This window comes from Ovis canadensis, chromosome 1 (assembly GCF_042477335.2).
Source record: "Ovis canadensis isolate MfBH-ARS-UI-01 breed Bighorn chromosome 1, ARS-UI_OviCan_v2, whole genome shotgun sequence".
NCBI lineage: Eukaryota > Metazoa > Chordata > Mammalia > Artiodactyla > Bovidae > Ovis > Ovis canadensis.
This window is the reverse complement of record NC_091245.1, coordinates 206,370,507-206,388,626: the sequence shown is the minus strand read 5'-3', so window position 1 is coordinate 206,388,626 and position 18,120 is coordinate 206,370,507. Positions and strand designations below refer to the sequence as shown.

General features: G+C 43.7%; 1 protein-coding gene across 5 annotated transcripts in view; it reads right to left on the bottom strand.

The window, feature by feature from the left end:
* The window catches only part of ABCC5 (ATP binding cassette subfamily C member 5), an 81,584-nt gene that overhangs the window by 19,749 nt on the left and 43,715 nt on the right, over positions 1–18,120 (bottom strand). For all 5 annotated transcript variants that reach the window (XM_069579561.1, XM_069579564.1, XM_069579566.1 and 2 more), the window contains 13 exons: positions 17,428–17,552; positions 17,237–17,309; positions 15,428–15,631; positions 14,404–14,547; positions 13,517–13,619; positions 9,985–10,169; positions 9,449–9,595; positions 9,049–9,178; positions 7,424–7,577; positions 7,204–7,332; positions 5,309–5,495; positions 3,529–3,618; positions 1,153–1,342 (listed from right to left, as the gene is read on the bottom strand). In XM_069579561.1, the coding sequence (XP_069435662.1) occupies positions 1,153–1,342; positions 3,529–3,618; positions 5,309–5,495; positions 7,204–7,332; positions 7,424–7,577; positions 9,049–9,178; positions 9,449–9,595; positions 9,985–10,169; positions 13,517–13,619; positions 14,404–14,547; positions 15,428–15,631; positions 17,237–17,309; positions 17,428–17,552 (1,861 nt within the window). The remainder of the gene's footprint in view (positions 1–1,152; positions 1,343–3,528; positions 3,619–5,308; positions 5,496–7,203; positions 7,333–7,423; positions 7,578–9,048; positions 9,179–9,448; positions 9,596–9,984; positions 10,170–13,516; positions 13,620–14,403; positions 14,548–15,427; positions 15,632–17,236; positions 17,310–17,427; positions 17,553–18,120) is intronic.

Sequence of the window (18,120 nt, the reverse complement as noted above, 5' to 3'; positions counted from 1 at the left end):
AATTATGATCATGGCACCTGGGCCCATCACTTCATGGCATAGATGGCACTTCATAGATGGGGAAAGAATGGAAACATTAACAGACTTTATTTTCTTGGGCTCCAAAATCACTGCAGATGGTGACTGCAGCCATGAAATTGCTCCTTGGAAGAAAAGTTATGACCAACCTAGACAGCATATTGAAAAGCAGAGACATTACTTTGCCAACAAAGGTCCATCTTGTCAAAACTATGGTGTTTTTAGTAGTCATGTATGGATGTTAGAGTTGGGCCACAAGAAAGTTGAGCACCAAAGAATTGATGCTTTTGAACTGCAGTGCTGGAGAAGATGCTTGAGAGTCCCTTTGCAAAGAGATCAAACAGTCAATCCTAAAGGGAATCAGTCCTGAATATTCACTGGAAGGACTAATGCTGAAGCTGAAGCTCCAATACTTTGGCCACCTGCGGTGAAGAACTGACTCATTGGAAAAGACCCTGATGCTAGGAAAGATTGAAGGCAGGAGGAGAAGGGGATGACAGAGGATGAGATGGTTGGATGGCATCACTGACTCGATGGACATGAGTTTGAACAAGCCCTGGGACCTGGTGATGGACAAGGAGGCCTGGCGTGATGCAGTCCATGGGGCTGCAGAGTCGAACATGACTGAGCAACTGAACTGAACTGACACGTTTCAAGTGCTCTGCATTGAGAATGTATACTTTGACGATTAGAAAAAATATTAAATGTTTTGAAGCAGTGTTGAAAATAAACCTCAAAAAGTGGTTTCACCTTATGAAAATTAAATTTAAAAAGTATAACACCATCTTTTACATATCCTGTGTGTGCACACATGCTCACATGGTCAGTCATGTCTGACTCTTGGCAACCCCACGGACTGTAGTCTGCCAGGCTCCTCTGTCCATGGAATTTCCTAGGCAAGAATATTGAATTGGTTTTCCATTCCCTACTCCATACATATCCTATGACTGCAACTAAATAAAAATTATGTGGGAAGAAAAAAAAAAAGTGGTTTCAGAGATGTGAGACACTAATTACTCATCTAACAGGAATCTGGTTTGAAGAGATGAGAGTGATATTCAATAAGCAGCAAATCGTGGGCCCTAAACTTGACTCTGGTTGATTCAAACGTTTCTTCAGAGAGGGGATCCTTACCTGATCCTGTTCGACCCACGATGCCAATCTTCTCCTTGGGTTTGATGGTGAAGGACACTTTCTTCAGGACCAGAGGGAGATTTTCTTGGTACCTCATCTCTGCATTCTCAAAGGTGATCTCTCCTTCCTGGGGCCAGTCAGGGGAGGGAGCCTTGTTCTTAATTCTGGCAGGTGCTTCCAAAGATAGAGTCTGGGGAGACAGAAAAGGCCAGTTCAGACTGACCACAGATTCTAGGGTAGCTGCAAGGTTTTGTCACAGAAGTAAGACCAGGATACCCGTAGCAACCATAGAGAGAGCTGCTGCCCTGTTCCCTTGCTGCGAAAGAGCCCCTGGCAGTAAACGCTCATCACCAATAAACAGACAGAGAACAATTGCCTCTACCCTTGGCAGTTTACAATGGCCTTCTATCCCTCTTTAGCAACAGCAGATTTTAGTGGAATTCTTTGAAAACATTCCCCTTGAAACAGGGTTCCATCATTTGAAAACCAATGGCCTTTCTTTGGAAGGAATGATGCTAAAGCTGAAACTCCAGTACTTTGGCCACCTCATGCGAAGAGTTGACTCATTGGAAAAGACTCTGATGCTGGGAGGGATTGGAGGCAGAAGAAGAAGGGGACAACAGAGGATGAGATGGCTAGATGGCATCACTGACTCGATGGACGTGAGTCTGAGTGAACTCTGGGAGTTGGTGATGGACAGGCAGGCCTGGCGTGCTGCGATTCATGGGGTCGCAAAGAGTCGGACACGACTGAACAACTGAACTGAACTGAACTGAAACTCAAAGAAGCAAAACTAGCGTTCATGGAGCATTTAATGAGAGCCAAGCACCCTGAGCCATCTCAGTGAATCCAGGAGACTCAGACACTAATCCCAACTCTACCACTAACAGCTGCGTGAACTGGATACACCAATTCTTCAGTCTTTGTCTTAGTTCCTCATCTGTAAACTCTCGGGACTGGATTAGATGATTTTAGAAATCCATTCCAGCTTAATAATGTTGTGCTTAATAATAATTACTGGGTAATTTTGGCCATCTATAGTCACACCTCCCCATGTTTTTAAAACTCTCTGGTGATTAGTCATGGAGCCTATAGCCTCACAGGGAAGTGAAGGTCAAAGACTGCAGTGCTCTGGTGGCTGAGGGTAGGGACTCAAGTCTAAAACTCTGTGTTGGGACAGGCTTCCAGGCTGTGGATGGGCAGCAGGGAACCAGTTCTCAGGAATGTGACTGATTTGTGCAAAGTACACTCTGTACCATGGCTGACCATCACCCTGACCTTTCCAGCAAGAGACCCACACCAACAGTGATACTAAATCAAACACAACATGTACAGTCACAAATTGCCCACAGACCAGAGTACCCAGCCAAGAGGCTCATGTATAAACATAAATGGCTATTAGCAGATTTATCAGATAGCTATCTGCCATTCTTCCTGATAACAGTCATTTATAAGTTTAAGAAATATCCTATGACTGATCAGGTTCATTGCCAAAACAAATCAGTGGGACATGTCCCTGCTAGAAAAAGCAGTTACATAACATACTAGTTCTCAGTGAAAGGGCAGTTCTTCAAAACAGTGTTTGTAAGTCAATATTCTAGTTGGAAGTTGGAATGTATTCTGCCCATGTAAATGATGATATAAGTGGAAAAAAAAGTCTCTGGGCAATTTGTAAAATAGGTAACTCCTGAGAAATGAGTTCAATGTGAGAATGTTAACTACTCAAGAAAATTGCTGTTTCTCTCTACAGAAAATTGCTTTCAGACCTTGAACTAGGAGGAAGATACCGCCCCACTGCAGGACTGCAGGGGTTCCTGGGGGAAGGTGGGAAGAGCTGGATCATCTCAGTACCAATGCAGTTAACTGGTTTCTGAACTGTGAACACAGTATAGAATTAGGCATGGAGCCACTGAAACTCCAGAAGTCTGGGTCCTATCTCAAACCTATTACATCAGAATCTTTAGAGATGAGGCCTATGTTAGTCTTTGCCTCAAGCTCCATATGGGACTCTGATGGTCATCCCTGGTTGAGAACCAAATGAACTAGACTAAGACTTGAAATAACACCTGGTTTTAAATAGTATAAGGAAAATATTACATTTGTCTGCTTAACTGAATTAATGAGGTTAGGAACACTTTGGAAATTAGATGATGAATGTAAGTTCTCAATCAGACCACAATTCACAAATACACTTAGGAAAATCTTATGATATTCTCTTTTGCATTCCATGCATACTGGAGAGATGCTGCCTCTCCTGTGGGACAAGATGAGGCAGAGAAAACAAGCATCTTCCTGGGACATTTATTCCAGGCGGTGAAAGGGTAAAACCGCTGCCCGAAAAGTCAGACTGCAGCAGAAGGCCTGCAGGAGCCTGACCTTGATGTAGTGGTCGATCCTCTCCACTGAGGTGAAGCGAGCTTCTGTCTCCGATGCCAGTCTGACAGTAAACTGGAACAGCCCTGTCAACTGATCATGGAAAACAACAATCCAAGAGAGAATTTATTATTAATATACACCAAGGGAATGCCAGCAAACCTCCTTCACCTCAGGGATCACAACTCAATTGTGAGAACTAACTGTGGACAGACAGCAGCTGGCTTTAGGGACCAAATCATTCTTCAAATGTTTAAGACAATGCCTAATAGCCCCCAATCAACTGCAACTCTCAGTGAATCCAGGTGGCACTGCAGTACTAGCACTAACTTTTCTATACCTAAAGGCTTTCTGTCTGTTTATACATTTCCAGAAATTCAGCTGTAGCTGAATAGTTTCTGGGCTTCATAATTGCACCTATACCTGGATATAGCAGCAACAATAAATGGAGACTGTATCAACCTGTGAGCAGCAGTGAGAATGCTTCCAGGAAGGTTAGCAGAAATGAGACTGGGCCAAAAACTGAATGCAGAGCCCCAGTCTGTGCACCCCAGACTGAGTACTCTGAAACAGAAGTACATATAACACAGATTTCTCCCACGCCCCACCCCCAGCCCTCCAAGAATCAAGTTAAGTCTGCGAGACATGGACAAATACCTTTGAGTATCTGTAAAGATATAGATCTCTTCTTAGGTTTCCTCTGGTCACTTATTTTTATCTTTCCAATATAGAAAAATGTCAAACATATACAAGAATAGAGAGGACAGTATAATGGGCTCCCATGTATCAAACATTCATCTTAAAAAAATTATCAACTTACAACCAGCATTGTTTCATCTGTACCACCCCATCCTTCCATATATCTGGAATCAAATCTCATATAGCCTAAGTCTTTTCCATAAATACTTCAGCTTCTATCTCTCTAAAATTTAAAATCTCCTTGAAAACCATTACCATATCTTAAAAAAGTTAGTAACAATTCTTTATCATCTTTAACTATCTAGTCAGTGCTAAGTTCCCCACTGTTCTCTGAGCTATTTGAAGACCTTCAACTATCCCTAAGCACCAAAAAGGTTTACGTATGTAACAGTACTGGGAAAATTTGGGGCCTGAAAATAAAACACACAGAAGTAGTATATTGAGGATATGTATTTCTTAGAAGACTAGGAAGAGGCCAGAGAAGAAAGGTTAGTGAAGACATAAATCTACAATTGAGAAAAAATTTTCAAAATCTGTTTATTTAAGAAAAAACAGCACCTACTTCATAAACACATGCAACAGAATTAAATCCCTTTATTCCCATAAAATCAACCTTTAGCATTCATGGGGAATTGGTTCCAGGATTCTGTCAAAAATCCAAGGATGCTCAAGCCCCTTATATAAAATGGCCTAGTAATTGCCTACAACCTACAGACATTCTCCTGTATCCTTTAAGTCATCTCTAGATTACTTATAATACCTAAAGCAGTGTAAAGACTTGGTAAATAGTTATAAATACAATGTGCTACATAAATAGTTGTACATCTATAGTAAATTCAGTTTTTGGAACCATCTGGAATTTCCCCACCCAAATATCTTTGGTCTGCAGTTGGTTGACTCTATGGATGCAGAACTCGGGGATATGGAGGGCTGACTGTGTTCCAGTCCACAGTGCTACTGCCAAAGCAGATGGGGAGAAGCTCTAGGAGCCAGAGGTAAAACAGCAGCTTAGGGCAGAGCCGCCTACCAGGCCTCTCCTAGGCCAATGTATGAGAAAGACAATGCCCTCATCCCAAAGACTAACCTGCACAGCATAGGAGATGGCAAGCCCTGCATATGCTGGGGGAATCTGCCCATGCATGAGAACAATCATCAGCCCAGTGGTGGTGATCAGGGCAATGCTGATTAGGTCCAGCCGTACTGCCAGCCACCGCATCGCACAAGTGAACAGGAAGAAAGGACTCTGGTTGTTATCCAGTAGCTCCTGGTACCTGTGAGGAAGACAGAACACCTAATAAAGTAAATAAAGTACCACACAACCCCAGTCATGGAGGATGCCAAAGCACGGGTGAGTTCTGGGTAGAGGGCTAATGCTAAAGTATAACACTACTGCTTGTAACCAGGAGAGTGATATGGAAACTTAAGGAGTGCAGAGTATTCCAGGCTCCACACACAGGAAGACACGGGGGTTTCCTAGTTTTACCCTTTGAAAGAAACATATTCCAGATACTAGGAAAAACATATCTACTTCAACAGCACAGGGAAAGCAAGAGGGAAGAAGACCAAATAAAGACGCTGTTTAAGCTTTAGAGAATTGTTTTAGGTCAGTGGTCATTTTCTTGAGGAAAGAGAGGTTACAAATGCAAACTGCAGAAATGGCACAAGAGCAGGAAAAAGACTCTTGGACTGAATGCGAGAAAGTAGAAATGGTCTGCTGACATACTTGTTTCCCAAGGCCATGGAGCAAAGAACCAGAAGCAGTGAGTGAACAGAAAGACAGAGACAACCTTTGTCGCTGCAGGAAGGAGACCCTCTGTCATCAGGGGTCCTAGAGAGCAGCTCTCAGCCCACCTGAGGGTCTGGGGTCACACACAACTAGAACTCCAGAGTGGGAGGCCTGGGTAGGCAGATATTTTGCCTTAAAGAAAATCCCTTTCCTCCTTATAAGAAGATATGTGCACTTTAGAGAAAATTCAGGAAACACAATAAAAAAGAGCGAAATGTAAAATTCCAGTACTCTCACCACTCAGCTAAAACCAGAATCCATATTCTGCTGCATTTCCTCCCAGTATTTTTTCCAATGCCCTCACGTTTATGTGGGTACATACCTACACATGCACATGGTCAACATATTTTACTCTTTTTTTGCTTAAAGTTAGGATAGATTTTTCAGAATTATTTAACCAAACCTTTCTATCCTAGAGTTACTTTTTAACGTTAATTACTTAATTTTTGGAATGAACTATATACTCTATAAGACAGAATATTCACAAGGTACAAAAAGTTTTACCATGAAAAGTCAGTCTTTCTCCTGCCCTCCTCCAGCTACTCACTTCCACTGTCCAGTGGCAGCTGTTAGTTTCCTGTGTGTTCTTTCAGATATTCTAAATGTTATAGACACATATTTAAAGGAGCAAACTATACATGCACATCTGTATCTTGCTCTTTCATCTAATATAACTTGGAGATCATTCCACATCAGTACCTAGGAAGCAGTCTCATTCTTTTTAGGGGTCACATAATATTTCATTATATGGGGACACCATAGCCTATTTAACCAGTCTTCTACTGAAGGACATTTAGTCTAGTTCAACCTCTAGTTAACATAAATCTCCACAATGACTATATAAGTATACAAATTTCTCACACAAACAATATTAACAACTAAATAAAATGCCAATCTATTGTCTATGAATATCTTACTTTTCCAAGAAAAAAAAAGGAGCAAAACTCTGTCAAATATAGCCATTCAGAACTGAAAGCTAATAAAAACTCCAAATCTGTTTTTGTCTTCCCATTTTCTCAGAAGGGAGTTCCACCAAGCAAGTGAATCTTAATCAGCAGAGATCATTAAATCACTAATACTCTTAGTAATGAGCTTTATAATCCCCAATTTTGACTTTGAAAGGCTTCTTAAACTCTCATTAAATGCTGAGATGTTGGCTTCCTGATGAGCCCTCTGGCCCCCATGGAACTAACCTGTGCAGAAATTCCTGCCCTTTGTTGTAGGCGTGGATGGTGGCAAGGCCCTGTATGCTGGATGTGATGTGGGAGAGGAAAGGTGACTGCGTGATATTATCTAGACGCTTCAGCTCTCGGATCAGGACTCTGGAGAGAGAACGAGTTCTGTGTCAGAGGGGTGGACTGGCAACTCTGGCTTCACCCTTTGCACTGAAAGACACAAAGACTTCCTGTTTACCTGGAGACAATGTGCAGAATTGAAAAGAGGATGACAAGGGGCCCCACTGCCACGAGGAACCATGGGAAAACTCCTGCGATCATTCCAACACAGAAGAACACCAAGATGACGTTCTGAATGAACATCTCGGCCTGGAACGGCAGGCGCACGTCGACTGGGGAAACGGTAAAGGAACATGTGTCAGATGCTGGGATCCATAAACAGCCAGAATTTTTAAAAAACAAAAGGAGGCTCCCAAAGAGCCATATCTGAAATTTGTGACTATTTTTGTATTTTAAACAGTCTGACCAAATAAAAATCTGGAAATGTAGTTGCTCTAATTCTTCTTGTCCCAAGAGCATTTACGTGATCTTTCTCACCTGTGTCCTCTTTTTGTTTCACTGTGCTGCCCAACCCCCTTAAACATTTCCCACTTTGCAAAGTAATATATGTTTGCTATAAAATATTTGGAAAATAAATATGCAAAAAATTAAATAAACATAGTCTTATTCTTACCAATATGAATGAACTGCTGCTAATATTTAAGAAACTTTTCATGGAAAATTTTAAACATACACAAAAATTTAAAACATACAAAAAACTGGAAGACTATAGAACCTCCAAGAGTTAACATTTTCTTCGCCCATTTTGGACATCTCCTCCCCCCACCTATTTTCATACAAATCTGAGACATGTTGATACCACTGATTTTCAGCAGTCTCTTTCCTATTCATCTGTGTGTATGTGAGTTTAATACAAACGTGATCATATTACTCACATGTGTATCACTGTTTTGTGTATCAGTGATGGTTTCGATCTCTTGTTACCTCTGGCCATAGCTATACATTGGCCTATCAACATGTGAAACAAACTCCTTCTATGGAGGCAGCACAGTAAGTAGTTAAAAACATTAGTTCTGGGGTCGAAAAGATCTGAGCTCAGTTCCCAGCTTGCTATTTAATAGTTGTGCCATCTTGAGCTAGTCAGCCTTTCTAGATACCAGCTTTCCCATGCATTTGGTGGGTGAAATGATACCCACACCTCACGGGACTGCTATGATGGCTAGGATAATGCATGTAAAACTGCTTGTAACATAGTATAAGCCCTAAAAAAATGTCAGGTAGCATCACTATTATTACGGGCTATGGGAGTACAGTTGACCTTTGAATAACATGGGGGTTAGAGGCACAGACCCTCCATGCAGTCAAAACTCTGCATGTAATCTACAGTCAGCCCTCCATGGATGTGGTTCCTCACCCACAGTTTCATATCCACAGACTCAACCACCCTGTTGTTCAAGGGTCAAGTGTATTTAAGTTCTGGTGCTGGCACAGCCCATGAAGCATTCAGCATCCAGCAAACCTATCCAGGAACCTACGCACCACCCACAAGTAAATATGTCTTTTGGACTCTCAGACACCCTGTCCAAAGCCTTTATGCTCAGCCCTCTGAACTGGTTTTCAGGTTAAATAAGATCAAGTAAGAGCTCACATGAAAGATGAAAAATCAGATAGGTTCTTAGCCTAAAGAGAAATTGCAACATGGAGAAAATGCCCAACCTAACATGTTCCTGATGCAAATATTGCAGCCACTGTGCTGGGGGGTTCATGCTCTGGAGCACAACAGAGAGAAGCAGTGAGAAATACCTTCATCCATGTCTTTGGAAAACCTGTTGAGAATTCTTCCTGTGGGGGTAGTGTCAAAAAACTTCATAGGGCTTCGAAGGATTCTTCGGAAAAGCTCATCATGGAGCCGGGAGGAGGCTCGCAATGTGCCCTGAGGAGCAGAGTACAGAGCAATCAGAGACTCAGGACTCAGCAGGCTCAGTACCCACTCCATGGGTCCAAAGCCAGAGAAGGGCAAGTGGCTATGGAGGAAGGAGGTGGCTAGCCAGAAAGGGCTAAGTCTACGGGATGCAGGTCACTTCGGCAAGAGGCATCCTGCTTCAGAGGAGCTCCCCAACTCAGAATAAATCCAAGAGGTGCCAGGCAGAAGCCTGACCACACAGCCACCAGGGAGAAGAGGAGCACAGGCCCCAGTGCATACCTTGACAAAGACCACTCCGCGAACGGCTTTCAGGATCAGCATGACTGCCATGGAGAGGGCATAGATGCTGGCATAGTAGTGCATGAGAGGATTATCCTTCATGCTGTTGCTCACAGATGTCCTGTTTTCTTGAGTCACCGTGGTGTTCTGTTTGGAAGCAAGGTTCTGTGAGGCAAGACCCTTAGGGACATCCAAGAAGCCCTTGTCAGGGCCACTCTTGGCTCAAGGCAGGGTACAGGAAACAAACTCTGGGAGCTGGTAGAGATAAACACAAGGCAGGCTTTGCCTGTTTCCCCTCTCTTCTCTAATGACAACAGACAGCCTGTAGATGTGCTCCTGGTAAGCGCTACTGCTCTGTGAGTTGGTCAGGGAGCAACTACCTGGTGAGGTTATCTTAGGGACTCATCTCTTTAATCCTGGGTTTAATTACCTCTTTTAACAGAAAACTAGAGCACTTTCCCTAAGATGAGCCAGGGAATATGAAGAGACGGCCATATTATTAGACGTACAATTTTCCCATCAATGAGGAATCTTACCCCACTTCCTTGCTTGATCCAGTAACTCAACCACCAGTTGCTGAAAGCGGTGCTGCCCACATTCAGCATGAAAAGGGACAGAATGACCAGGAATGCCAAAGGGCCCCCAGCAGCCTGGATATAGACACCATACACTGACCAGGGCACAGAGCCCTGCCCCTTCTCTTCCATTTGCACGTGCTGCCCTAGGTGAGGAAAAGAGAAACGCAATTCAGAAAGGAAAAGCTGCTTTTCCAAAATGAAGTCACCTGTAGAAGAGTAGAACCAAAGCCCACAGTTTCACAGAGCTCTAGGTTGGAATTATTTCTCCCCTTCCAGGGGCATTCATTTATCCATTTAATATCTATCTACCAGGTACCTACTATGAACCAGGCCCAGGAATAAGCCCTGGAGAGGCAAAGAGGATTAAGACCAGGTCCCTGGCTCAGTTCATCCACATACAGATAAATAAGTACAAAATTATAATAAAATGTGCTAACCCCAATGCTGGAACTACTTGCAGGGCAGCATGGGAACATTCAAGAAGTGCACCTAACCTACTTGGAGGAGCTGTGAGGGGCTTAGCAGGGAGGTCCAGGTGAGACTTTCTATGTGGTCCATATTGTGTCTTTTTTTTTTTCCAGCTGCACAGCATGACTCGGATTTTAGTTCCCCTATCAGGGCTGAACCTACACCCTCTGCAATGAAAGTGTGGAGTCCTACCCACTGGACTGCCAGGGAAAATCCCCATATTGAAAGGTAAGCCAGAGTCAGCCAGGTGGGGAAATGATGGGCGTAGGTGTGAGGAAACAGGAAATCAGTATACACAGATATCCAATTCAGCATGGCTAGAACATTCTGCATGCCTAAGGAGTGGTGGGAGATAAGGCTGATTAAGCAGGCTGTGGTCAGAGGATAAAGGCATTTGAAGATTATCCTTCAGACAAGAACTTCTCAAGAGAATGGGCTACAGGGGTGTAGAGATTTGACTCCCAGCCCTACTGGAGGAGATGGGCTTGGGATGGCCAGACCAGCCACCTCAGGCAGCCTCTTCCATGCATCCCAGCATCTCAGACAAAGAATGGATTTTCTATCTGTGCCACATCAGGAAAAAGATTTTAAAAATGCTGCTTTGAAACTGGGAAGCCACTGAAAGGCCTCAGGCCCCAGGCAGTTGGCTGGTCTCCTGTTTTTAACTAGATCTCCTAGTTGTTCATGTGGAGGACAGATTCAAAAGGAGGCAACTGTAACAGGCTCGGTGGGAGATGATAAAGGTAAGAACCAGGGTTATTTTCTTGGGCTCCAAAATCACTGCAGATGGTGACTGCACCCATGAAATTAAGATGCTTGCTCCTTGAAAGCAAAGCTATGACCAACCTAGACAGCATATTAAAAAGCAGAGACATTACTCTGCTGACAAAGATCTGTCTAGTCAAAGCTACAGTTTTTCTAGTAGTCATGTATGGACGTGAGAGTTGGACCATAAAGAAAGCTGAGCACCGAAGAATTGGTGCTTTTGAACTGTGGTGTTGGAGAAGACTCTTGAGAGTCCCCTGGACAGTAAGGAGATCAATCCTAGAGGAAATCAGTCCTGAATACTCATTGGAAGGACTGATGCTAAAGCTGAAGCTCCAATACTTTGGCCACCTGATGTGCAGAACGGACTCATTGGAAAAGACCCTGATGCTGGAAAAGACTGAAGGCAGGAGGAAAAGGAGATGACAGAGGATGAGATGGTTGGGTGCCATCACTGACTTGATGGACATGAGTTTGAGTCAGCTCCAGGAGTTGGTGATGGACAGGGAAGCCTGGCGTGCTGCAGTACATGGGATCACAAAGAATCGGACACAACTGAATGACTGAACTGACTGACTGAAAACCAGGGTTGTGGCCATGGGGATGGAGTATTCAGGAAGTAAATTCAGTAGGATGGGGTGACTGTCTGTGGGAGGAGAAAAAACATTTAAGGATATTTCCTAGGGGCTCCCTGGACTGGTCAGGAGATTGATGTTGACAAGAGAATACAGAGAAAGCCCCACCTCTTTATCACACATGCTGTGCAATTATCTTGGAACAAGCCACACAGGCCTCTTTACAATGAGACCACTTTACAATGAGAGTCTCTAGGTCACATGTCCCCTAAAGACATTCTGTTTTTTCCTACTGCCTGTGGCAGGAGTTGACAGATATCTCAGCCTTCTGTACTGTGTTTGCTTTGTGAGAGTAAGGTATCTCCAATCACACCTGAATTCAAGAGCTCCTACAGGGCTTATTAAAAGAAAGAAAAGAATCAGTATGGTCAACTTTTAACACCCAATGTCTGCTGCGGTTTTAAGACCAAGGAAATGAAAACAACACGGCAAACCAGAAAAAAAAAGTCCTGAATTCAACATGTCAGGTGAGAAGGTAACACAGAAGAAATAACTTTAAAACAGGAATGCATTTCTATTTATTATTTACAAAAGTGAAAATGCCTAAAGTATTGCAAACAGCTTCTCTAACTCTCAAGATGTGTTTTGGTTGATAAGATGAAAGGTTTAAAAAACAGGACCAAGGAGTCTGGATAGGAAAATCAAGCAGGAAAAATCTTGGCTGTAACTCTTCACCACAGCCCTGCTGGTGCCTGCTTGGGACAAGCCAAGGAGTGATCATTGTACGAGGGGAGGGGGCAGAGGGGGGTTAACTGAGGATGTGGGCATTCTTAGAGCTGGCATGCCTTTGCTTTGGTTGGCATGACTTCTAAAGAGCAGGGATGAATCACAGGAAAGAAAGGTATACCTCTACCCATGATTCAATTTTTCCGTAGTCAAGATGACTCAGCTATGACTACCTACACCTCACTCCACCCTGCATAGCAAAAAAAGGCATAGGAGTAAAGGTCATTTTTATTGCCTCGGTCTATTTGAGCAAACAGAAGTTGCCTCGTGGTCTCCCGATAATCATATAAGAATCTTGTTATTCTAGAGATATGAGGCCAGGTGTTCCACAACAGACAATGGTATCAGGCAGCAAGAATTGCTACATGGCATAATTTCCGATAAACTTTAATGACACACTTTACATCATATTTCTGCATCTGCATTGCCGTACTGGCACTCATGAATGCCCTGGCTGGCTGATGACCTCAAGAGCATCATCAATGCCAAAAAGAGAGGCAAGCACCAGGTTCTTACCCGTCCATGTGCCACAGTCATCATCAGGCTTTTGACTTGATGGTGAAATGTGGTTATAATGGCAAATTTAACTGATGATCACAGGGCTGGGAAAATTACTGTGAACCTCATGGGCAGGTTAAACAAGTGAGGAGGGATCAGCCCCAGATATGATGGGCAACTCAAATATGTGGAAAAACAGGAGCCCCCATCCCATCATTTTCATTGTACTGACAATCTTATCTGGCATCATGGACCATGAAAAAGCAAGTGTGTGAAAACACACTAGAGGGAAAACCATGGGATCCTTTTCCTAGGGATGTAATACATATATGCAAATAAAATGCCAAAACAAAACAAAAGCAAAAACTTTAATGACAATTCTCAAAAAGGTTCATTACCTTCCTCTGGCTTCACTGCTTTCTCCTTCTTTACTGATCCTGTTTTAGGACCCTTCTCTTGTGTTTTCTTCTGTGAACCACTGGTTTCCTTTTTTGAATTAATCTAATGAAAAAAAAAAAAGTGTCTCCAGTTATCATGATATGGCCATTCAGATAAATGTCCAAAGGACATGTTAGCAAATCATCCATGGAGTTGCTGCTCTTATTAAAAAGAGACATTCCAACTTCTTAAAAGTTAAGTTATGTAACTTCCCTAACTCCTGACATCTTTGAGGTCTGGGTTCCAGCCATTCCATAGACTCTGCTCTCCCAAAGTCACTAAAGACCTAAATTCCAAACACAGTAGACTTTATGCTATTCTTATCCACTCTAACTTGTGCAAAGTATCAGCTGGATGACATCTATAAAGTGCCTAAACCAGCAATTGGGACACAGTCGGTGCTAGTTAATAAGTGCCAACTTGGCAGCCAAGACACCATGGATAATTTTCAAATGTATGCAGGATTTAATGTCTCTTCCCTGCCATATTATTCATTTGATTGTTAAGAAAGGAGCTTTCGTAATGCTCTGGTTAGGATTTAATAGAGTTTAAGAAATTGAGTTATGACTGAACAATAGCACACACGGAGCCCACATCCTTTTCCTTGTCATTGCCTTACTGATGAATTCTCAGTGACAGAAGACCCTGGTTCTCTAGTCCCACAGTCCTGCCCTCCTAGAACAGAACCAGTGTGTGGACTAAAGCATAGTAGTCTGGTCACTGGAAAACGAGACCCCTGCCAGCAAGACACAGACAATGAGTTCAGTAGAGATTTCTCCATCATTCACTATGGTAACATCTGTCTCTCACTAGAAAGACACACACACACACACCACGCAAATCTTACCTCAACTGGGGGTGTCTCTCCCAGCAACAGATTATTAAAAATAGTAGCGTAATCACCATTTAGATTCATCAATTCCTCATGAGTGCCTCTTTCTGTAATACAGCCCTCTTTCATGAAGATCACTTCATCACAGTCAGCCAGGTACTGGAGACAAAGACAGGGACAACATAGAGTGGCTGATTATTTGTGCAAATACATCCAAACACCTATACCTTACTTCAGCGGGTCTCACCTGGAGGTGACCAAGCCCCCTGCCAGGGGACCAAGCCCCCCACAGGGGACACTTGGCAATATCTGGAGACATTTTTGATTGTTACAATTTGGTGGGGGGGGGGGCGGGGGTACTACTGCCATCTGGTAGATAGATGCCAGGGATGCACAGGACAGGCCCCCACAACAGAGAGCTAAGACTGAGAACTCCTGCTTTAGTTTATCCTGTCTTGTGATATAGCAGGTTCAAAAAGCAGGTTCTCCAGTTTTTGATATAAATCTGCTGATGAAGCCACACAGTCTTATATTAAACTTTACATCCCTTTACTAGATGCAGAAGTACACATAATTAGACTTTCTGTGGCAGAATGGGGGGTTAGCCCCCTAAACTTGACAATGTAAGCAAAGCAGATGGCAACCTCCTTGATCTGCTCTCTGAAGTGGCTGCTTGTTATGGAATGACAGAGTGAGACAGCTTGTTTTTCCTAAACAGTACCCACTCACATATAGATGTTAACAGAATGCTTTCCAAACTATCTCTTACCCAGACTCCATTTTCAGCCTATTCCTCTTAGCCCTTTTACTTACTGATTTATATGCAGAAGCTAACATGCTCCAAGGATCTCTGATTCAGATGGCCATCTGGTACAACAAGCTTTATTGGTACAATGAGCCAGGAGGCTATTTGCTGAGGAAGGGAACACCATGATTCCAGGGACTTCAAGGAGCCCCATGAAGGTACCTGGACCAAGCCCGCCTCCCTGTTTCTCACTGCCCAAGTCAAGGTGGGTAGCTTGGGGAAGGAAGCACATACCTGTAACTGGTGGGTAATGAACAGAACCGTCTTGGACTTGAGATGCTTCTGGATAGCACTGTTGAAGATGTGGTTGCCCACGTGGGCATCTAAGGCACTGAGGGGGTCGTCCAGGATGTAGATGTCTCGGTCACTATACAAGGCCCGGGCAAGGCTGATCCTCTGGCGTTGCCCACCACTCAGGTTGGCTCCTCGCTCACCAATCTATAGGAGCCCAGAAAGCACAAGGAAGTCTCCAGTTCAAATCTAGAACAACACTCAGTGGTTGCCTCAGTCACCTTTCCTCTCTTCCACCCAAACCAGCTCCTTCTCTTCATTTCCCCTCCTGGATGGAATGCTGCTGTATCCTCTAGGGCCCACACCAGAACTGGGGGTATCAACCCAAATGCCTCGTTTTCTCCCACAACCATCTGGTTACTAACCAACTCTGTGTCTGAGCCTTACCACATCCTCTGGATGCCCCATTACAATCCATTCTCCATGGGCAGAATGACTTTTTCAAAACACAAAGCTGACCATCTTGCTTAGTCCTAAAGGACAGAATCTAAGTCCCCAGATATGGCTGACAAAGCAGGCCCTTTACCAACTGGCTTTCCAGCAACTCTTAGCCTCCACTGTCAATGCCCCTTCTATACCCTGGGATCTGAGCAGGTGTGTCTGCTCAGTTAAATTGTGTGTCCATTATGAACACACGTGACTACTGTCGTGCCTTCTCCTGTACTTGTCTGCTTAGTTCTGGCATCTTCTCCTCTGTGAAGCCTACCCTCCCCTTCTCCACTAACACCCAAAAGAAAGGGGACTCTTTCATCACCTTATTTTGTGCCTACTTGTCAGTATGTCTTTCCCAACTGTAAGCTTGTTGAGATTACAGATTATTGTCCTTTTCTTTTATATTCCCAGTGCCCCCAGAAGCTTCTGCACAGGCAGCTGGCATATAACAAGCACTTAATAAATGTTACTAAGTGAAAAAAAAAATCGATTGTCAAACAGTAACTGGCTCTGTATTTTTTTTTTTTAAATGCTGTCCTTAAAAAAAAAAAAATTCAATTAATTCTGAGGTTTTCAAATAAGAGCATGTATAAGAATTACCTGCAGGGCTTGTTAAAAGGGACCGAGAGGCCCCACCTCTTGAGCCATGATTCAGGCCTCTGGTGGGGCTGAGAGTCTGCAGTGACGTTGCTGATGTGCTGCTAATCAGGGGACTGGAATCTGAGACCCAGTAAACTAATCAAACCACTCCAATCTGGTTTGAGGGCTTAAATGGAAGTCAACTGAATAAAAGTCAGCCTCAGAGACCTCAAGGGCAGGTCATGGAAGATGAGCATTAACACTGAGGGCCAGTTCCAAAGACAAGCCTCGGGGAACTACTCAAGGGCAGAGAATCAATGAAAGGCAGTTTTATGTTAAGGCCTCTTTCTTTCTAGAGAGAGTCTGCTCTCTAGAGAGTTACATGAGTAAAAAGAGGTTGGAAGAATAAAGTTCAAGGAATCTCAACAGGCATATGATTGAATAATGGTTTTAAATATGAATAGTACAGAAAATATGAACTGTTCACCAACAATGGGATTTTGTTTAAAATCCACAACACATGAAGTTTATGTGCTTAAAATAGGCAATGTTGCTATGCCTGCCCTTAGGAACAAACGTGTCCCTAACATAAAGTCCCAATGAGAGCAAAACTCCTGTGAAAGTTCTTCTCCCACAATTTAAGGTGCATGCCTAGGAGGCGTTCCAGTACAGCTCTGCCCCCCAACTACCAGAATCCTCTCTGCTAGACACCCTGGCCCACCAGGGGCAGAAGGCCGGTACCTCTGTCAGATCACTGTGGGGAAGGATGGCCAGGTCAGGCCTCAGGCAGCAGCAGTTCAGCACGGAGTTGTATCTGAGGGACACAAAAAGACCCAGTCAGGGGCATGGTTGGGGTAGAGCCTGCTGACTTGGGCTGCCTTGCATCTCCCATGGCCAAGAGGAAAGCATGACAGAAACCAAACATTCCTTGCCTTTCTTCATCAAATTCCTTCCCAAAGAGGATGTTGTCTCTCAGAGTGGCATTGAGGATCCAGGCCTGCTGGGCCACATAAGCGAAGGTTCCACTGACTGCAATGCTGCCCTCTAGAAGTGTCATCTAGGAAAAGAGACACCATCCAATGGCATCACAACGCAAAGCCATCACCCGGAGTCAGCAGAACCCCCCACGTTCCACAAGGGAGTTGACAGTCTAGTCGGTTTCCTTGGATGCTTTTGGAATCCAAATCCCACTCTCACCTTTGTTCCACAGCAGTCAAGAAAATCAAAGTTCTCCTTGCTTATTATGTGTGATGGGAGCCCAGCATAACCCATGACTTGAATGAATGAATATTTCATTCAGCAGCTCATAAGCTACTTTATCATCCTTTCTTGCTAACTGCAAACTGTTCTAATTAAAGGAACCCAGAAAGCGCTTGCAGAATTCCCCTGGGGAGGATGCTGCAAGGATTTAGAGCTAGTCCCTGCCTCATGATGAGGGCAGACCAACTCATCTACAGAATTAATCCAGGCTGTTGGCTAGGTCAGCTGCTTTTATAAAATGAGGACCAGAGGGGGGAAAAAATTCCAGTTAGACATCAACTAGCATTTTTCACTTTCATGCACTGGAGAAGGAAATGGTAACCCACTCCAGTGTTCTTGCCTGGAGAATCCCAGGGATGGGAGCC